General features: G+C 35.0%; 1 protein-coding gene across 10 annotated transcripts in view; it reads left to right on the top strand.

Annotated features, from left to right (window-relative positions):
* Positions 1-18,952, top strand: part of KIAA0825 (KIAA0825 ortholog) — a 252,673-nt gene that overhangs the window by 88,617 nt on the left and 145,104 nt on the right. For all 10 annotated transcript variants that reach the window (XM_075526449.1, XM_075526455.1, XM_075526453.1 and 7 more), the window contains 6 exons: positions 175-402; positions 1,405-1,670; positions 2,917-3,067; positions 8,240-8,430; positions 10,573-10,755; positions 17,582-17,692. In XM_075526449.1, coding sequence (XP_075382564.1) covers positions 175-402; positions 1,405-1,670; positions 2,917-3,067; positions 8,240-8,430; positions 10,573-10,755; positions 17,582-17,692 — 1,130 coding nt within the window. The remainder of the gene's footprint in view (positions 1-174; positions 403-1,404; positions 1,671-2,916; positions 3,068-8,239; positions 8,431-10,572; positions 10,756-17,581; positions 17,693-18,952) is intronic.

The following is an 18,952-nucleotide window of genomic DNA, read 5'->3' as shown; positions in this document are numbered from 1 at the left end:
TATATACTGCTTTTAATATGATTTCAAGGCTATCAGACTATATTTTAAGTTATTAAAATGAATTTCAAAAGGTGATGGTGTCCTTTATTTAATTATGGATGTTCGTATAAGTTTCAGACAATAATAACACTCAATAATGAATTTGGATTGATTTAATATAAATATGTATTTCAGCCTATTTTACTGAATTTTGGCTGGAGAAATGCATTTAAAGACCTGTCTTCTTCTGTGGCTCACTGTATAACAATAGCAATCGAGGATTTTTCAACTAAAATTCTTCAACATGAGCAGAAAGAAGAGTTTTCAGCTGCAGGCTATGCAATGAGTCTTGTAAACAACCAGCAAATGAGGGAGTCCTGTGGAGCAGTCCAACAGGAGGAGCAACCAAAACGAATTGCTAAGGCAGGTATCAAAAGATCTGAAGTTTGAGGGGAGACAGAATGCCAAGGCTGTTTGCCATCTACACTTTGAAGTACTTACAGTACCATTAATATTCTATATCTTATATAAATGGAATTAAGAAGAAAGTGAGAGGCATTATAATATGAGGCTGAACACAGCTTTATACAATAGCCCATAGTCTATACTTGAAAGAATTAACTTTTAAACTTCACTGGCATTACTTTTTTCATCCAAAAAGTTCTAAAACATTCTGATTAGTATCTGCTCTGTCACCGAGTCGTTCGATGGGAAAATGCGGAAAGCTTTGAAGCATAGCTATAAAGGAATTTCCTGTATTCATATCCTTAGACATGCCATTTAACTAATCAGCATAACCAATAATATGGCCAAATTAGAGTTCTTTGATTTGGCTGAAAGGTCATTTATGATTATTAATTAAATTGTTTTGCTAAGGGAATATGTGTTTGAAAGTTTTTTATTTAGTAAGCTTTCCAATTGTTCTAGCAAATTTGGAATGCTTTTAATGAATGTTTGCTTAAAATAACACATAAGCTTTTGGGACATAATTTTAGGGAGATCAGTGTATGAATTTACTGAGCAATGACAAGTCTTTTCAAATTCAGTATTAAGAAATGTGTTTGTATATTTTTCAAAATAAATCAGTTTAGAAAATTATCTTTGTTTATGAGGAATTAACCTTATGCTTTGAATGTACATCTAATGAAATCATAAACAAAATGAAGGCATTACTAGCATAAGGTGGTTTTAATTTTTTTCCCCAATATATATTATGAAGCTTTAAAGCAAGAAGGAATGAAATAATAATTCAGTTACTGTAGATAAACGTTTCTCCCCTGTATAACAAAATGAAATGTTTGTAAAGCTGATTTAATATATTTGTTTTATGCCAATTTCATTATTCAAGATTCTGACCCTAGTGTGTATAAATTAAACAGTGCTGTCAGAATACAAATAACTTGATGCCACGTTTATTTCTCTCAGTTTTGTTCTGACATCATGGAAGAACTTGACACATTGCTTCCATTGGCTCTGGCATGCAGAGATGATTCTCTTCAGGAAATTAGAGCAAACTTTGTAGAGGCCTGCAGCAAAGTGGCAACAGCTGTCCTGGCAAGACTAGAGGAGAAAAGCAAAGACGTTCCCTCCAAGGCTCCCCTGCAAGACTTGTATGCTGCCCTTTCCACAGCGATATATGTCTTTCAGCATTTAACAATGTATAGCAATTTAATGAGAGAAACAAGCAAAAAGTGAGTCCCTTTTACTTATAATGGTTTAATTCAAACATAAATATTTTAGGACCTCATTCCATTTTGGTGATACGGTATGGTAGTAGTTTTCCAAATTGCATCATATTTTTTAGCACATGCACTGTGTGTACTATTTATGGAAAGACCTGAATCAAAGCTATTGATAATCTAAAGCAGCCATTACAAAACAAATTATTTATGTTTAAGATCTGCATTTGATTTGCAGATCAATATTTTTTATTTATTAAGCTTGAGTAAATAGGATTGTCCAGTGAACTGAATGTACTCTGCTCTCATATAAATAGAGGGCTAAGGCCTTAATTTCCTTTTCTGACCTTTGCAATAGCTGAATTTCCATAAAATCTGATTTAGCACTTAGCAATCTTAGAGGACAGTATAAATATACATTCCTGTGCTTTTTCCTTACACTGTCTGTATTCAGAAATGTGAACAAATACGTCCGATGTAGTTTTAGAATTTATTTTTTATTGCATGCAGAATAAAAATTAGGAAGATATGAAGTAGTAGTGTAAAGTCTAAGACAGTGTTTGATATGGGGGGCAATACAACTACATTTGCTGTGCTTTTAGGAAATTTTTACTTAAGATACTAGGAATCTCTTTATTGGTCCATGCGTTTCAGGCCATATGTAATTTAAAAGTAGAAGCTCGGCCTTTTGGGAGGGACACCTGAACTAGCGCAATTTTCAAGGAATGTATGATTTCTAAGGGGTTGTACACACTGTTGAGCTACTTTCCCTCTGATGTTTTACTCTGTTCTGCATGAAGTGTATCTTTGTGAATGGGAAGTCTGAGACAAAATATTGCTCAATAATTCTACTTGTATGAATGATGAAAGAGTTTTAGTACTTACCTACCAAAAATAATCTCTGGACTCTGTGTTTATGTTTTCTTTCAGCACTGTTACTCAATGCTGATGCAATTATGCTTCAACCCTGAATCTCCCAATAACTGAATGACAAATGTACTTTTATCTCAGAAAATAGGATGAAGTAATATATTTCTTAGTGACTTGGTTAAATGAGAATTTACAGATGAGCAGATATCTTTAAAGAACTTGTGAAACAAAGATGAGATATTTTTCAAAAGTGAATGCTAGGTTCAGACTCCGAGAGGAAATGAATGATTGATACCTAATAATCAAAACCATTTGCAGTACTGGGGATTGTTACCTCCTACTGCACAGCCTTTCAATCTTTGCCTCTTTGATCATTCTCTCTGAACAGACCCCTGTTCCTAGTGCCTGTCCAACAATATCAGGAATTCATCAACGTTCTCCAGTTTCAAGTTACGAACTACTGCGTCACAGTTTGTGCTACAAGCATTTTACAGGATGCTGAGAGCCACCACTGGGATGACTACAAAGCTTTTTATGAGGTGTGAGGTTAAGTTTACTGTGCCTCCCTTTTACAAAATGTGTTTTACTGGTTGCCAGCTCTCTGACTAATTAGAAGCATAAGATCAGCATTATTTTTACATAAAGATTATTGGAATTTACTATTTTGAAATATCTATTATTGCAGGCAAATGTCTCTGTAGAAATGATGTAGGAAAACATAGTCATTTAAAGATGAGATAAATCATTACCATGGAGTGTTTGTGTCATTTGCTGAATAAAATATTGTGTGTCAAGTTCAAGACATTTATATAGAACTCAGTAAAGAAGATACCATCGTTTTAACTCTTCTTCTTATAGAAGGCGTGACATATGAAAATGAAAGACAGCTATTTTTCTCCTGGAAATTTTTAATCTGATTCTTTGACTTTTATTTTCAGTTGATTCCCCTTTTTCCCTTTGATGAGTGAAGGATGTAACAAAGAAAGACGGTCAATATAGTTACCTTCAGCATTCAACAATATATTTCTGAAATAACTACTGCCATTTCACCTGCATTTTGAAGTCACAAGTCTGCTCTTAAACTATAATCCTAATGATTCTGTGAAAAAACCCTCAGGATCTAATGAATTATTATAATTTATTGGGGGTTTTTTCTTCATCCCAGTTAAATGCAGACATAGACTGACATATACTGTTTGAAATTCTTTTCACTTAATTTCGGGATGAAATGAAAATATTATACATTTTTTTATCAATAATAACTGAGATCTCCTGGAGACCATGTCCTTCCCTTCCTTATATCATTTGCTGTGTGAGAGAATTAGGGTGTTTATGTTAAGGATTTTCTAGAATTCTTACATGAGAGAAAACTCTGTGATACATGTATTCTACAGATGTAATATAAAAAGCTGCTGAGTCAGTGACAAAAATCTGTACTGGACAGGTGATGCAGACCTTAATATGAGTAATCTATCAAAATGCCCATCCCTCAAAGACAAGTAAATAAGCATTTTACTTTTGTTTGAATGTGAGCCTAGATGTTCTGGGTTGATAAGAAGGTAAGAGATGTAGCGGCTTTTGGCAACTGATAAATCATGATACGATCTTCAGTGTCTGTAGTCATTATGGTGCTGTGTCCTGTTTATTAGTGAGCCAATAACTATTCACCATGGAGGAAACCTAATTGTCAGAAATAGCTGTCTCAAGAAGAAAGAGTATGGATTAGCTAAACAATTTTATCATTACTGATCAGAACTGATGTGGGTAGGAAGGGATGAAGAAAGCTGGTATCTCACCTCTGTACGCTTGCAGGACTTGAGGTGGGAAGTATGTAATTTTACATCATCACTCTGCTCCTTTTACTGGGCCATGGCCCAAGGATGGACCATGACCTGCTCCGAGGTCCCTCAGGAGGCATGGTGCTGAGCAGCTGCTACTTCCACTGAGCTCTTGTGGGCATCCCAAATGGAAGAGATAGGCTTGTTACAGAGGCAACATCCTGCTGAAACTTCTAGCAGTGAGAGGTGGCTCGTTCCTAAGTCTAAGCTCAGCAGGAAGTGTGAGGCTCTGCCTCTTAAGTCATGCAGATCCTGCTGAGCTCAGAAGACAAGAGTAGCTTGGAGCCAGGTGCCAGAAGACCTCACCAGTCATCAAGAGCACGCTCTGGTATGAGCTCGTCCTCTCTCAATGGGAACACACTCTTGCGCTTGTGCGAGTCAGTGGCTCACAGCCCTTGCTGCATTTTCAGTGGGATCCACTGCTGTAAACAGCATCATGATCTTGCTTCTTTAAGGGCAAGCTGCACTTGGCTCTCTTGATTCTGCTTGTCTCTTGAGAGCCTAGCTCTCAAGAGCCTAGCTCTTGAATCTGGTTTCAGTCAGGACCCTCACTATCCTTTCCCCTTTGTCCCCCAGTTTTGAGTATTACATGCAACTATAAAAGATTCAGTCTTCATCTGTAAATCCTGAATGCAATTTCATAAATACATTCCCTTGTGCTCCCACAAAATAAACCAAATGTTGCCTGTCCTTTGTTTTTGTGTGCATGAGTAGGGGAGAAGGAAGAGGAAGAAACCTTTCTTTCCTCATTCTTGTATTGCACACTTAATTACGAACTAAACGGCAATCCTACACTTCAGGGATCACATGAAGTTACTCTCTTCTTTTCCCCCAATAATATAGAACATTCAAGTGGTATTAGAAAGAATATGTCATAGCCTTCCTTTCCATTCCCCACTAATGACATACTGACTAATAAAACTGCTTGACTTACTTGATGTGTAAGTCATCCAGAAAGAAGACAAAGCCACTGAAAGACAAAGGGAAAGGAGGAGGGGGCAGGGGACAATGTCTGTGTTTGATTACACAGAGCAGCAGTTTCCAAATCCATTTATTTGTTTGTTTGTACAATGGTAACATCTGAGGAGAACAAGATTGGTAGCAAAGGGTTATTACATTCTACAAAAGAATTTTCTACACTGTTAAAATAAGAATCGTGTATTTTTAAATATTTTTGGACTTTCATAACCAATGTCAGTACCTGCTCACCCATCCTCCCTCTGCCGTGCACCTAATCCAATATTGGTAGCTGGAATTAAAAGAAAAGCCAAAAGAACGATTATGATTAGAAGGTAAACACAGAGATTATAATCACTGTGAGATCACAGAAAGTTTTTAATATCTTTTAGGAAAGTTAAGCAGAGATTTTGTGAGTTACCAGTAGTGAATTTGTGGTAATGTGAGGCCTGAGCTGAGCTCCAAGAGTGCAGTTCCCATTCAGCACTCAGAGTCTAAGCTGCCAGGGAGTGAAACTCCCTGCGTTCAGGATCTCGCTGGTGGAGTGCACTGAACACCCACTGTGCCACTGGGCCAGCTCTCCAGATTACGTTTTCGAATGGAGCCTTTAGTGTAGCAGACATCTGCTGTAGCTTTGGGAACTTATGTTTTCTAATAATCAAAGAATAAAGAATTGTCTGTTCAAAGATAATATTGAGTGGCTTGTGTAATAAAGCACAGCTGCTTGTTTCCTGATATATAAGCTAAATAAAAGCTCACATCTGTTTGTATTATACGAAGCCTGCAAAAATAGCAGATGTTCACCAGTAGAATTGTCTAGAAATGGCAACAAATAGAAAAACAGGTCAGAAAAGGGGAATGAATCTCATTTAAATATTCAGTGAAACTGTTGCTTCTGCAGTGGAGGTACAATGTTAGAAAAGGAGTATTATTCAATTTACTGCTTTAAATTAAATAAAGCAGACAAAATGAAGCAATTTGTGTTTATAGTTACATAGTTAAAACTCACCAACATTCAGTTACTTAAAAAAATAAATACCCTACATTAGAAAGTCAATTTAGAATTATGTTTCTGGTTGTTAAGTCTGCATGGTTTTTGAAAATTTTTTCATTTATTTTTCTGAATTAAAGATATGACCAAATTAAATTCGCTTTCATTAAGCATTCAAACTAATTATTTTTTACGTAGTAAGTTTATTCTGTAACAGTTGAAATGTTTTTGCAAAGAAAGGGAAATGTTAGTAAAATGTCTGTAAGGTAGGGTTAGGGGTTTATTTCTGAATAAGTTCTACTGGAATGTACCTCAAGAATAGTCATGGTAATATATCTAAGAAACGCAGACTTATAGAAATGTATTAACATTTGAGTTATGCGAAGTTATGAGTTGAGTTATGAAGTAAACTTGCACTTTCTTATGATGAAGTTTCAGTATATCGTGCAATAATATTGTAATTTTACTTCATATAAGAAAAATAGGAAAATATTTTAATATGTCCATTATTTTATTATTTCCATTTTTGGTCAATATAACACAATCCTATTTTACCTGTGTGGAAACACTTGTCAAGTGCTTGATTGTTCAGAAGACCAGCGTGATTGGTTTTGGTTTCGCTGTTGAAATATTCTTAAAACAGTTACAAGATGTCCATGGTTGTATGTACAAAGAAAATTAGGCATATATTTTCTTTTGAAACTTACCTATATTACATTTTTCTCTTCTGCATTAGTGAAGCTTGGAAAATTGGACATCGTAATGATTTGGTTTTCTTTTTTTTTCCTAAATGAGACTTTAGAGATGCCTACACCAATCATAAATTTAATGACTAGAGCAGTGGTCACAAGTTTGATACTTTTGTTTTTTGTCATAATTTACCATTTTTTAATATAAAATACACTTCAAATATTATGGCAGAGAAATACTGAATAATGACAACTTCCAGTAATCTGCTAATGTGGTGTGTTTAAAAAGAAGCCAGATTATTTTGGTTTATTATTATTAGATAATGCCTATCAAATTCTTACAGTTTTTTAAAAATCATGGAGTTGTTTTATATTTCTGATAATGCTAAAATATCAATAAATTCTTAAAACAATTCTCAACTCCGTTGGAATGTGGGAAGTGAAGATTCAAGTCTTTGTTCTGATACAGCTTCATCATAGGTATGAATAGGTATTAGTTGAAATATTTAAATGTGAGTTGAACTGTGTACTTCTTAGCGATATTATGGATTAACCACTGTGATTTTGACTCCTCTCTATTTATGTCTGTGTCTTATTGGGGTGGTTCTGTATCAACAATGAAATATTAATACCAATGCTGATTCCTTCCCAGAAAATGTTTAGTTTCAATGAGTTACCATTACAAGATGAAAAAAAAATCTTACTAAAAAATTCTGGGCATCTCTTATTACCAGTTTAATTGTTCAGTTGGGTTTTTTCCCTGCTCTTATTCCATATCCATTACATATCACCAAAGTTTCATAATCACAGTTATGTGTGGCAATTATGAATCTGGGGAAATACATATGCTTAAGTAATTTAAATAATTTTTCTTTTGAGGACAAAGAAACTGTTATATTGTATTTATATGACTATTCTAGTGAGTACAGAATACTGCGTACGTTTTTAAACCAGACTTATGATACTATGGCTTTTGAGAATAGGTTAATTAAGGATTTAAGAGGTCAAATGCTGTGGTTTGGTTTTGCGGCAGAACTCTAGTTTTGTAACTGAAATGGAACGTGTTTCCTTGCTGATAAAGATGTTTCACATTTTGTCAAGGACCATATTTTGGTCATCATGTGCCTGAAACTCTTTGGCTATTTCCTTTCAGATTGAATTAATTAGACTTACAGGAACTAAATTGACATTTTGGAAGGTGTGTTTTTATTATTTAATGTGTGGTGGTTTTGCTAGGGGGAAAGATGCTCAGTCTCTGTCCACATGTGGCATTACTTCTGCTGTGCTCTTCATCATGATCTATGGACTATTCTACCTCCCAAGACAGCCCAGGAGATTCTCACAGATGTACTAGAGCAATCTTTGGCTATGCTGTCTTCCAGATATTGTCAGGCCAGCCCCAGTTACAAGAGAACACCACAAATCAGGTAATGGTTGTGTATTTAATGCACACTTTTAATGGATAAAATAAGTAAATCTTCGTTTTCTGTTACATACTGCTTTGATTCAAATGTAAATGTTAATGAACACAGCAGAGGGGATAGACACAATTTATGTATTTTGATGTTCATTTTAATTCAATATATTTTGTATATCTAAGTATATTTGGTAGTCATATACTAAACCAGGCAGAATCAAAGACCTCTTTTGAAATCCTGCTGAAATTGTTCCATAAACTGCTTGATTGGTTTGAAAGCCTCATGATGAACAGTGCATTGAGGAGTGGTGGTGCAACCAAAAATGCGAGCAGAATTGGCAGCATCAGGGTTAGAAACCAAGCCATTGATTTATGAAGAAAACTCCATGTGTTCCAATAGAATTTGGGTTTTCATAGGGCTTTTCATGTGAAAGAGCTACAAGGTCACATCAAAAGATTTGCCAGAATGAAGCCAGTGGTGCAAAAGGAGAGAGGAAGAAGAGGCTATTTCTTCTCCTGTCATTTTAGGAAATATGAAGCTGGAAGTTCTTCTTGTTGGGATTCTTATGTTTTGCCAGAGAGGAGGGTCTCTTAAAGAAGTACTAAAGCAAGTGTCTCCAGGCGGAAGCTTACCCTACCTCTGTCCTTTCTTTTCCTATCCAGTATCTTGTTTGACTGAAGAAATTGGTGCTTTTCTCATCCTGCCCCTTTGCTATATATCTTTTCTGTATGAATATGTTCCTCTCTTTAGATTTTGAAAGTGATATAGTCCATGGTGGCCATGCGAATTAAAAACTTAAGTTTGTCATTTGTAGGAGATGAGAGACACTCAGCGGAGATATGTGCTGTGTGAACTAAGAGTTATATGCTGTCATCATAAGTTTTATTATGAAAAGGAGCAGTGTCATGGAAGCTTAAGTAATTTGCACAAGTTCACATTCTTGGAATAGGTGGGAAAAACCCAAAGTTTTATTCTGTGTATCAAAATACCTGTTTGTATGCTCTATTCCGGCACTAATTTACCGTGATTAGGCCCTTCTGTATCTTCAGGTACGGAGAGGCTTCCTGGAAACTTTCCTGGAAATTTCCTGGAAAAAAATAATACCTTGAAATACGAAGAATATGTATTGATACATGATTTCTTAAATATAGTATTAGTCAATTCTATATGAATTTCTTTCAAAATACTGAACAAGAAAGAACTTTTTACAATGTTGTTTTCTAGAGATGCTGTTTTATTTAATAAGATGATTCTTGAATTTGTCACTAAGTGAATTGAATTATCCAGTCATGCACAAATGAAAAAAACCAATTTTTAATTAATATCATTCAGTATATTTTTATCACAGAGGTTTTACATATTTTTTTTATAATACTGTACTTTGGGAGAGGAGTCTTTTCTCCCAATGGTTCTTGAAATGTTAGAGATCTCATCTGTAATATAGACAAATGTTCATATGTGTTTGCCTAGATTTTCCAAAAATATGATCCTTAAAAATGCAGATGATCACATATGCATCCATTGGCTTTTAGATACTTAGGTACTTCATGCCTGCCATATATTTTGTGTTAACCAACTGTTTCCTATCTGTTGTATGTCAGCATAGTCTTGTGAGATTATGTTGTTGTAGTTTGGGTTCTTGCTATTGTTTAGGCCAATGACCCAGCCAATATCAACAGGCAAAAGATTACTGACTCAGAAATGTTCCACATAATAATATGTTGCCTGGCAGTTAAAGTTTTGCAAATTGAAGATTTAGTTCACTTGTCATTACTTTTTTGCTCCAGCAGGATTTGAAAATAGTATGTACATTCTAATTATACTTTATCATAAAGAAAACTAAATTTAATTTTATTTAGTTGTAGTTCAGAAGGTAAGTTGTTCCCGTCTAGTGGCATTGTCCTTTGGAAGAGGAAATTTCCATATTTTTTAAGTCTTCTTTTGACTAGTTTCAGTAACAACTTTTCTGTGGAAGTGCTGAATTTTTACAGCATAGTGGATTCAGAATTCCTACACTGCTGATAGAAGCTGAAATTTGAAGTCCATGCTATGACTTAGGTATTTTATGTTGCCAGAGGAAAGCTCTGTTTGAAATTTACCACTATCCTGATGTCCTAAGTAATGTTATTTTCACTTTTTTTTTCCCTACAGAATTGATATTGCAGCAATTTTGATGTCCACTGAAGATATGCTCTGGTCAGTCTGCAGCTCTGTACAGGAGTTTCTGAATCCACATGAAGACAGAGATCTCAAGATCTATAAAATACACAGCCACTGCAATAGTCTGCTCTCTGTGCTGGCTATTTTAACTTCACCACTGAAGAATTTGTATGAGTGAGTATGAAAGAAACATTCAATTTGAGATAAAATTGGTTCTTGAGCTTACATGGATAGATCTACAAGGTGAATAATTGTGTTGAAATACAAATGCAATGCACAGTGTGGACACATTTTGATAACCTTTGGCTATTTCTAGATTTGGTCTTGAACTTATTTTTATGATCTTACCTAAAGCCCAATTATATCTGCTGGGATTTTATTAGCTTTGGATCAAACTCCTATACTGCACATTTTTTTGTCTGGTGATAACATAGACCATAGTGAATGTCTGGTTTGATTTCCTCTGTAACACAAACAGTAGAATTTTGTTAATAATTACTGTCCCAAATTTGCAACTTACTGTTCAGCTAGGACACATTTTGTCAGAAATGCATTCTTACTGGTCTAAAAACATTTACTACTATAGTATCAAAGCCTTTGGTAAGGTTTTCAAGGACTTAGTCACTCATACAATTGAAAAATTTTCATCTAACTAGTTCAGATTTATCTACCTTCAGCTTCCAGGTAAATGAGAGTGTTCTGCTGTCATCCCATAATAACTCTATAAGTACTGGAATTTAAAGATAATTTACTGAAATTATCATCTGGTTACATGACCAGTATGCTTCAACAAATATTAAATATTGTTTAAAAGAGAAAGAGTATAGAATGCCCATCTTTATAAAATTATGTCTTCACAAGTCACAACTGTAAACAAAAGGACATGCTACTTGCACTGAAATTGGGTCTGAGTCTTTCACTGCTTTTTCATGCTAAAAATTCTGCTATATATTTGGTGTAAGAGACAATACAAAGTGAGATCACAAATTAAAAAAATAACAACAAAACCCAAAACTAAGAAAGGCAAAGCCTATTCAACTGGCTTTTATTTTATTATTCTAAATAAGAATATTCTAGGTAATACTAGTGGTACAAAGAAGAGGGTGGAGACATCCTGCATTTAAGCTTCTTTAACTAAATATTTTTTGTCATGTGTGGGCTCATTTTAATGTTTGTGGGCTCTGAGGAACATGCAAAAGTGGATTGTAACTGGATTTTTCATCTTATACAATGCAGGCTCATGAAAAAATAGCAATTAAGAAGGTGACTCATGAACAGATTTGGCAGTCCTGCTGTGGCAATAGTAATGGAGGCAGGAATGGACATTGTTGTAGCTGTAACTGCTTCTACTGTCAGTTTTCACATTTCACCTTTCCTTTATGAAAGCCCTTAGAATGATGGACTAAAATAAATATGCAGTGTAGTCTGTTCCTTTTAGCTGTTCTAGTCTCCCCCACTAATCCATGTTGTTTACAGATTCATCTATACCTGGAATGATAAAAAATGTGTGCTAACTTGAGAACTCACTGACTTTCAGAACAAAGTGCCAATGGAGAGAGTGAGGCAGCATATTTTGTATTTTATGTAAAATGCTACAGATTAACAACTTGGTCATATAGGTTTCATATTTAGGCATATAAATTTCACTATCCTAATTTGCTTTTCTTGAGTTCAAAAACTTGACATGTGCAGGATGTAGCAGCTCATTTAATTTACTGCAAAGTACTCTGCAAATCATAAAATCTGGCAGCTTTTTTTAAGAAGAATACCAAAAATGTCATATTTTGCTATATAGTTACAAAAATAATATTAACACTAAAAAACATTGTTGGAGAGATGATGCATGTTTTTGTGTAAGTAAAAAGGGATATTTTTTATGAACTGTGTATTCAGAACTTTTATTTTCAAAACCTTGAGACTCCATTATCAAAACAGTTATTTTATATTGTATGTTTCATTACAGCCAATATTTGTCAGGTAACCTAACCCAGTGTCCAGAATACAAAGAAAAAACAGTTTTACCAAATTAGCTTCTTGAATGACTATATCCAGTTGGAAAAATTTTCATATACTGAATTTTATGTTGAATTCCTAGGTCCATTATTTACTGAGTTGTGCATAGTTCATCACGTTAAGAATCTATCAATAACATATTTAGAAGTTATGCATGATTTTAAAGGAATACTAATCCTTCATCACTTCTCTTTACAATTACAGCTGTATAATCAAAATTTCAATCTGTTAGCTTGGCTCTATATCTTTCAAAACTTTGGTAAAATTAACTGGAAGTGAAATACAGATTTTTCTTTTAAATCTATCATGCTCTGTTTTGGTACTAGAAGATTTCCCTGCAGGGGCTAGGCTTAAATTAATCTTTAGACTGCTCAGGAAAGTTTTGTGTAATCATAAAAGCAGTGATGACAGAGCATTGTTTTCGAGGAGTTGTCTAATAATAGGACTGGCTCATTTCCAGCTTACTAGAGATGTGTATTAACTATTGCTTCCAGGGAATTAAAATTATTCAAGATTCTTTATTATGTTGTTGAAATGCAACAAAATAGTAGGGGTGCTGAAAAATGAATAATATCCTTAACTTCAAATAAAGTGATTCTGGCTATGCTTTCTCCTTCCTAATTTTGTGATCAAATGTTCTGCATTACGCTATCACTTAGAGTTTCTTTTCTGTATGACAAGGCTACTTAGACCCGGTCCTAAATTCACCTATGAATCTTGGGTCATCAGTTTTTAATACTCACTCATTTTTCATGCTTCATTTTCCTCCACCTTTCTCTGGCCTTCCTGAAGTAACTTTAGCATAATAGAAATGTTGTTTGGAAAGGACTGCTGGAGGTCACCTAGTCCAACCTCCTGCTCAAAGCAGGACCATCACCAAGAGTAGAAAGACATGACTGTGTTAGCTGACCCATGTAAACCTCCAGGAACCAAGATTTTGCAGCCTCTCTGGGAAAGCTGTTCCACGGCTCCACTGCCTTAGTGCAAAGTATTGCCTAACATCTAGTGTGAGCTTTCAAAGCTGCTGGCTATGGCTTGCTGCATCACACCTGTTCCCAGTGAGAAAAGTTTGTCAATGTTGTCTTTTTAATTACTCTTTGGGTAGTTGTAGGCTGCCATTAGATGACTCAACCCGTTAGCCACCTCTTCACCAGAGTAAAGGAGCTCAGATCCCTCAACCTCTTGTCATAGATGATGCAGTCTAGTCCTTTCCAGTTTCCTCACATCCTCCTTGAGCTGTAGGCCCAACACCTGGAAAAATATTCTAGGTAAGGCTTAACTGTTGCCAAGTACATGAAGTGAATCACTATCTTTAGTTTGCTTGCCATATTCCTCCTAATCCAGCCCAGTGTGTGGTTTGTGTTGTTTCTACTGAGAATACACTGTTGCCTCCTATTCAACACCCTTCTGGCCATAAACCCTAGTCTTGGGCTTGGGTAGGGTTGGTACTCAGACAGTCAGTTCCCAGCCTAGGTTATTATAATTCTGTTGCTGGAGCAAAAAGTTGCACTTTACCTCAGTGAACTTTGTGAGTTTCTGTTGGCCCAGTCATCCATGACTTGGCACTCTACTGTTTGTTGTGTCAACTATTGTGCCTGCTTCCCCCAGTTTAGTGTCACCTGCAAATGTCCTAAATGTGTGTTCTGTCTGTCCGCTTTTGTCCAGGTTGTTAAGGAAGCTGTTCAACAACAGCAGTCTCCAGAATGTGCTCCCCAAAACTACCAGGTGTTGCTATTTTCTTGCTGCTGACCCAAACCTCTGAAAAAAGAGGATTTTCATCCCTCAGAATTTCCAGTCATCACAGTCTTACTCACTGACAAGGTTGTTGTCAATTACTCAGTTCAAGTAGCTGGGTTTTGTGCAGTGGATCTATCAGTTTCGATGCTCCTTGTGCATTTTGTAGGGGAATCCGATGCTGTTCTTCATTCATTATTTTTTACAGAATGAAATTATCCGGGAGAAGCAGGCTGGCAATGTGCAGTACAACAGACCCATTTCTGACCTCAGAGTAGAGACTGTCTTCTACACCAGGCTGAGGGTTGCTCAAGTTGGAGCAGATCTATTCTTGTACTTTTTTCTATATTCTTTAGTCTTTTGTACCGACTAGGAGATGACAATCTTTCTGATAGGGAAGATCGTAAAGAGTAACGTGGATGCACCTTTTTATGATTTACTACTATGAATTATTATATCTTACTTTCTCAACAAGAAAACAGGTGAATGACTTGAATGCTGAGAGAAGAATTTGGAGATTCTATTGGTAAAATTGCTGTCTATTGGGTAAAAATATCTGTCATTCAATTTTAAAAATGGAAAATGTTTTGCTGAATATATGAATTATAATTCATGAAGTTGCTTTTTAGTCATGTTTATTCCTTATAGGGAGCTAAATCGTTTGAAGTCTACACGGAAATACCATTAGGATGCATCTTGTTGGCATCTCATTTTTTCACACCTGCACTGAGGCTTACAAGATCAATTCTCACCTTGTCATACTCTACTGAAGAATAAAACTACTGTAACTTGGAATCTTGCTGTGGTATTAAATACTTTCACAGATGCTGTCCACTGCTTTGAGACTATAGGCAGCTGCTTTAACATAACTTGTAGTCAAAACAAATTTCCTACTAGCTATTATTATACTTCTTTCAGAAGAGTAGTTGAATTAAACTGTCTGGCACAGAGTTGGGTTTTCCTGGCAAGAATTACATAGCCAGCAGTGGACACTGAGAAATGCTGGCACCAGAATTATTGTACTATCATTAGACACTTGATTTTTTACAGTATTTGAAGTTATTCTAATATTTAAACAATCTTTAAAGCCCTCAGATTATTTCCATCTCAGTTTAGAAATTTGTGTAGAGGTTTTGTTATGAGCCTCAGAGTCCAAAAGTCTGCCCTGTGCCTGTCCTTAGGAGACAGCTAAGAAACCATACTTAACAAGCTGCTTTAGCTCAGAAGTATCTCAAACAGTTCAAACACCATCAGTAGACAAGATGTGGTCTTTTTTTATTAGATTACTACCCAAACTGTATCTATCTTGCTTTCTTGTAGGAAGCTGGCTCTATGCTTTGCTATATTAAGAAAAATACTTTGGAGGATGAGAGACAATAAGATTTTTTTTCTTTAATTGTTTCACAGTGTTGAAATTACTGTCTTTAAAATAGTTATTTTCTAGTTTAAGTTCTCCCTTATCTATATTACAATCTCAGCTTTATTTTTAATCTTCGGGACTTCATGAATTCACAAAGAGCACAAATTCACTATGTGCTAATCCTTCTGCTCAGATACTGCTTACTTAAGATAATTTTGAAGTAAATTCTTCCTACTAATTTTGTTTGATTAGTAAAATGAATTTCCAAATAAATCACCCTATCTTTTGGAGAGGTTCAGAATCTATACACCTGTCTTTCTTGAACAAATGTAATTCTCTCTCTTCTTTAATCTGGGGTCTTAGAGGCAGACAGTTACCTTATAGACATGTAGCTACACTTCTAGGTTACTTACATGCAGCTGTGAAAAAGAGTTTAAAAGTAATTTTAAATAATTAAATGAGAAAACACAAATACTATTAATGCTGTTGTGACAAAGGACCCTATAAGAAAGAGGAGATTTTACCTTTTAGGTTAGGAGTTCCTGAAGGCTGTATTCCAGTGGGTTTCCATTCTGTCTCCCATCTTAAGTGTTTAAATCCACTCTTACCATTTCCATGTCATGGCAGTGGCTTTTTTTTTATGTCTTGTAAAAAGATTCTCTTGTCCTGAGAAAGTCCTCATGTCTTTTCCTGAGGTATTTTTCAATGTCCTTCTACTCTTACTGTAATAGAAAGAGTACTGACTCTAAAGTGGGAATGACATTGAATCACTCCAGAAGGTAAAGCAAATATACCATAAATGAGTTCTGTAGAAGTGGCATTTTTAAGGGTGGTTACCTTGTTGATATAACTTAGAAAATCCCAGCCATGATACATAAAGAAACAAGCTTCAGAGAAAGAAAGTTATTAAGATTAAAAACTCACAGCCAAGTAAGTTGAAAAGTAAGGTGCAAAAGAAGTGATAATTCATTATGGTTAATGGAGGATGGATGTAACAGACTATATCCTCTCTGCTGGAACTGTATTCAGTGTAAATGAGAGTAAAAAGGGAAGATGCCAAGGGGCATCCATTCCTATCACTCATTATTGCATCTTGTATAAATACTAATACATTTATTATTATTTATTATTCAATAATAATTAAAGGCAAATATTAAATTCTATAATCCTGTTCTTATATAAATTTGTAATTGTATAATATAATTAATTAATAAAATATTTAATTTTTAATATCAGTGGATTGGACACATCTCAGTTTTGCCTCATGTCCTTTGAGTAAGAAAAGTAATGCAGAAGTGACATAAAACTAGCTTATCTAATTCTTCACCAGTCATTGTGTTTGAAAGCAGCATTTTTTTCAACCAGTATTGTATTTCTCACAAGCTAGTGAAGGTCCAAAGCTTCTGGTTCAAATTTTTGTCCAGTTTAATCCAAAGTCTATATGTACTTGCATGTTATTCAAAAGAGGACCATTATAATTTCAAAAGCTATTTTACTTATGATTATGGTAAAAGTATTGATAATATGATGAATGTATTATGCAAAAAGAAAAGAGCTATAGAAATAAATGACTGAAGAGCAATTTGCTTATTCAATGCATTTTCAAACATAGTTTGAAAACATGCTATATAGGAGTAAAAATATGAAGAAAACTGCTTTAACAGTACTAACAGTGCTAGATACCAAGTTTCAAAGAGTGAAAGTAAGAAAGATATAGAATGACATTTTTAACAGTACATAAGATAAATAAATTTGCAATTATGTGTATGCATACATATGTTAGTACTATTTATCTTAAGGGATTTTCTGTCTTCTATTTATGTGTAGTTATTACTAGTGTTCTGAAGGGATTTTCAGTCTTCCATGTAATTCAGAAGTATTTGGTTTTTTCAGGACATTTCTGAACAATTCTGATGAACGCCTTCCTCAAGATTTTTCAAAAGTCTGTTATCATCCATTACACTGGTTATTTTGCATACCATTATCCTGTTCTTCCTTACTGAAGTGAGTATCAAAAGTTGATTGTTGTAAAAGAATCACCAGATAGTTAACATTAATCAAATACTGTTACAACATTTTGAAAAGAGTATATCTGAATAAATGTCTAATTAATATTCTGATTAAAAAAAAATAGAATATTTATTTAAATTCATTGCAGATTTCCCTAATCTTTAAACTTTAAGAGTCTGTGAGAAAGGTCACGCTGAAAGCTGTGCACTGTGTAGCTTTTTGCTAGTATATTCATTATGTTTGATATTTGAATTATCTGTAAGGTTTTCTTGCTTTAATTAAAGAGTATATAGCTCTTGACAATAATGTAGTTCAGCACAGTTGCTGTTTTGAAAGACTTATAATTAAAGAGGAGATAAAGAATGTATGCCTCTGTTTATGATTGCTGGTTAAAAAAAAGGTTTGATATATAAATAACTCATTGAAAAATATGCTGCTTGATCGTAGTTGATTTTTTGGGAGATTACTGCATGATTAGAGGCAAAAGCTTAATTTCTTTTTCTGTGTCACTGCATATAATGACAAGTTACATATGAGACATATGCTACCAGCTGTGCTGTCATTCCCTTTCTAATTTTGAACCTGAAGCACTCCCACACCAGAGTAGATCCTCTCCTAACCCCTTCACCTCCTCCTCCTCTTCAAAAGTTATTTCCTGAGAGATTTTCACTCTCCATTCTCATGAAAAGCCGCTTTTGTGAGTTGTTATTGTGATGTCTGAAAAAGTATTTTTATATTTTGGAGGAATATGTTATCATATGAGTGGTGACCTCTGGTGACCTATTGGAGACCAATGTGCTGTGGATTTATTACCTCTTACCTTGCATACCCGGTGTCTTGTACTTTGTACATCACAGTATCTTCCCAATGATTTTGCCTCATACTACACAAAACATGCTGATTTCTCTCCATGCCCTTCATTCATAACTACATGTCAGCAGTGCTGTTATCTCCTTCCCTGGTGCCTCTGATACCTGCTGAACCAGAGGCAATAGATGATGTGGCTGAGTCAAAGTTGTGTGGTCGGCTAACCAAAATGCGAGAGTGAATAACCGTTGAATTCAGAATGTGTCCTTTTCCCTGCTTGAAATAGTAATTTAAGTTTTTTCTAAAGCTTGAATGATCATGTGTTTTTACCTCTTCATTGAGCTTCAAGGAAATTTGTCAGTGGCTTTATAGGTTATGCATGGGTGGAGAGAAAGGAGAGGAGAAGGGGGGATATAGGAGAGGGAATGACTGCATGATCACTTAAAA

This window comes from Mycteria americana, chromosome Z (assembly GCF_035582795.1).
Source record: "Mycteria americana isolate JAX WOST 10 ecotype Jacksonville Zoo and Gardens chromosome Z, USCA_MyAme_1.0, whole genome shotgun sequence".
Lineage (NCBI taxonomy): Eukaryota > Metazoa > Chordata > Aves > Ciconiiformes > Ciconiidae > Mycteria > Mycteria americana.
The sequence above is the reverse complement of the archived record's forward strand: the minus strand, read 5'-3'. Positions and strand labels throughout refer to the sequence as shown.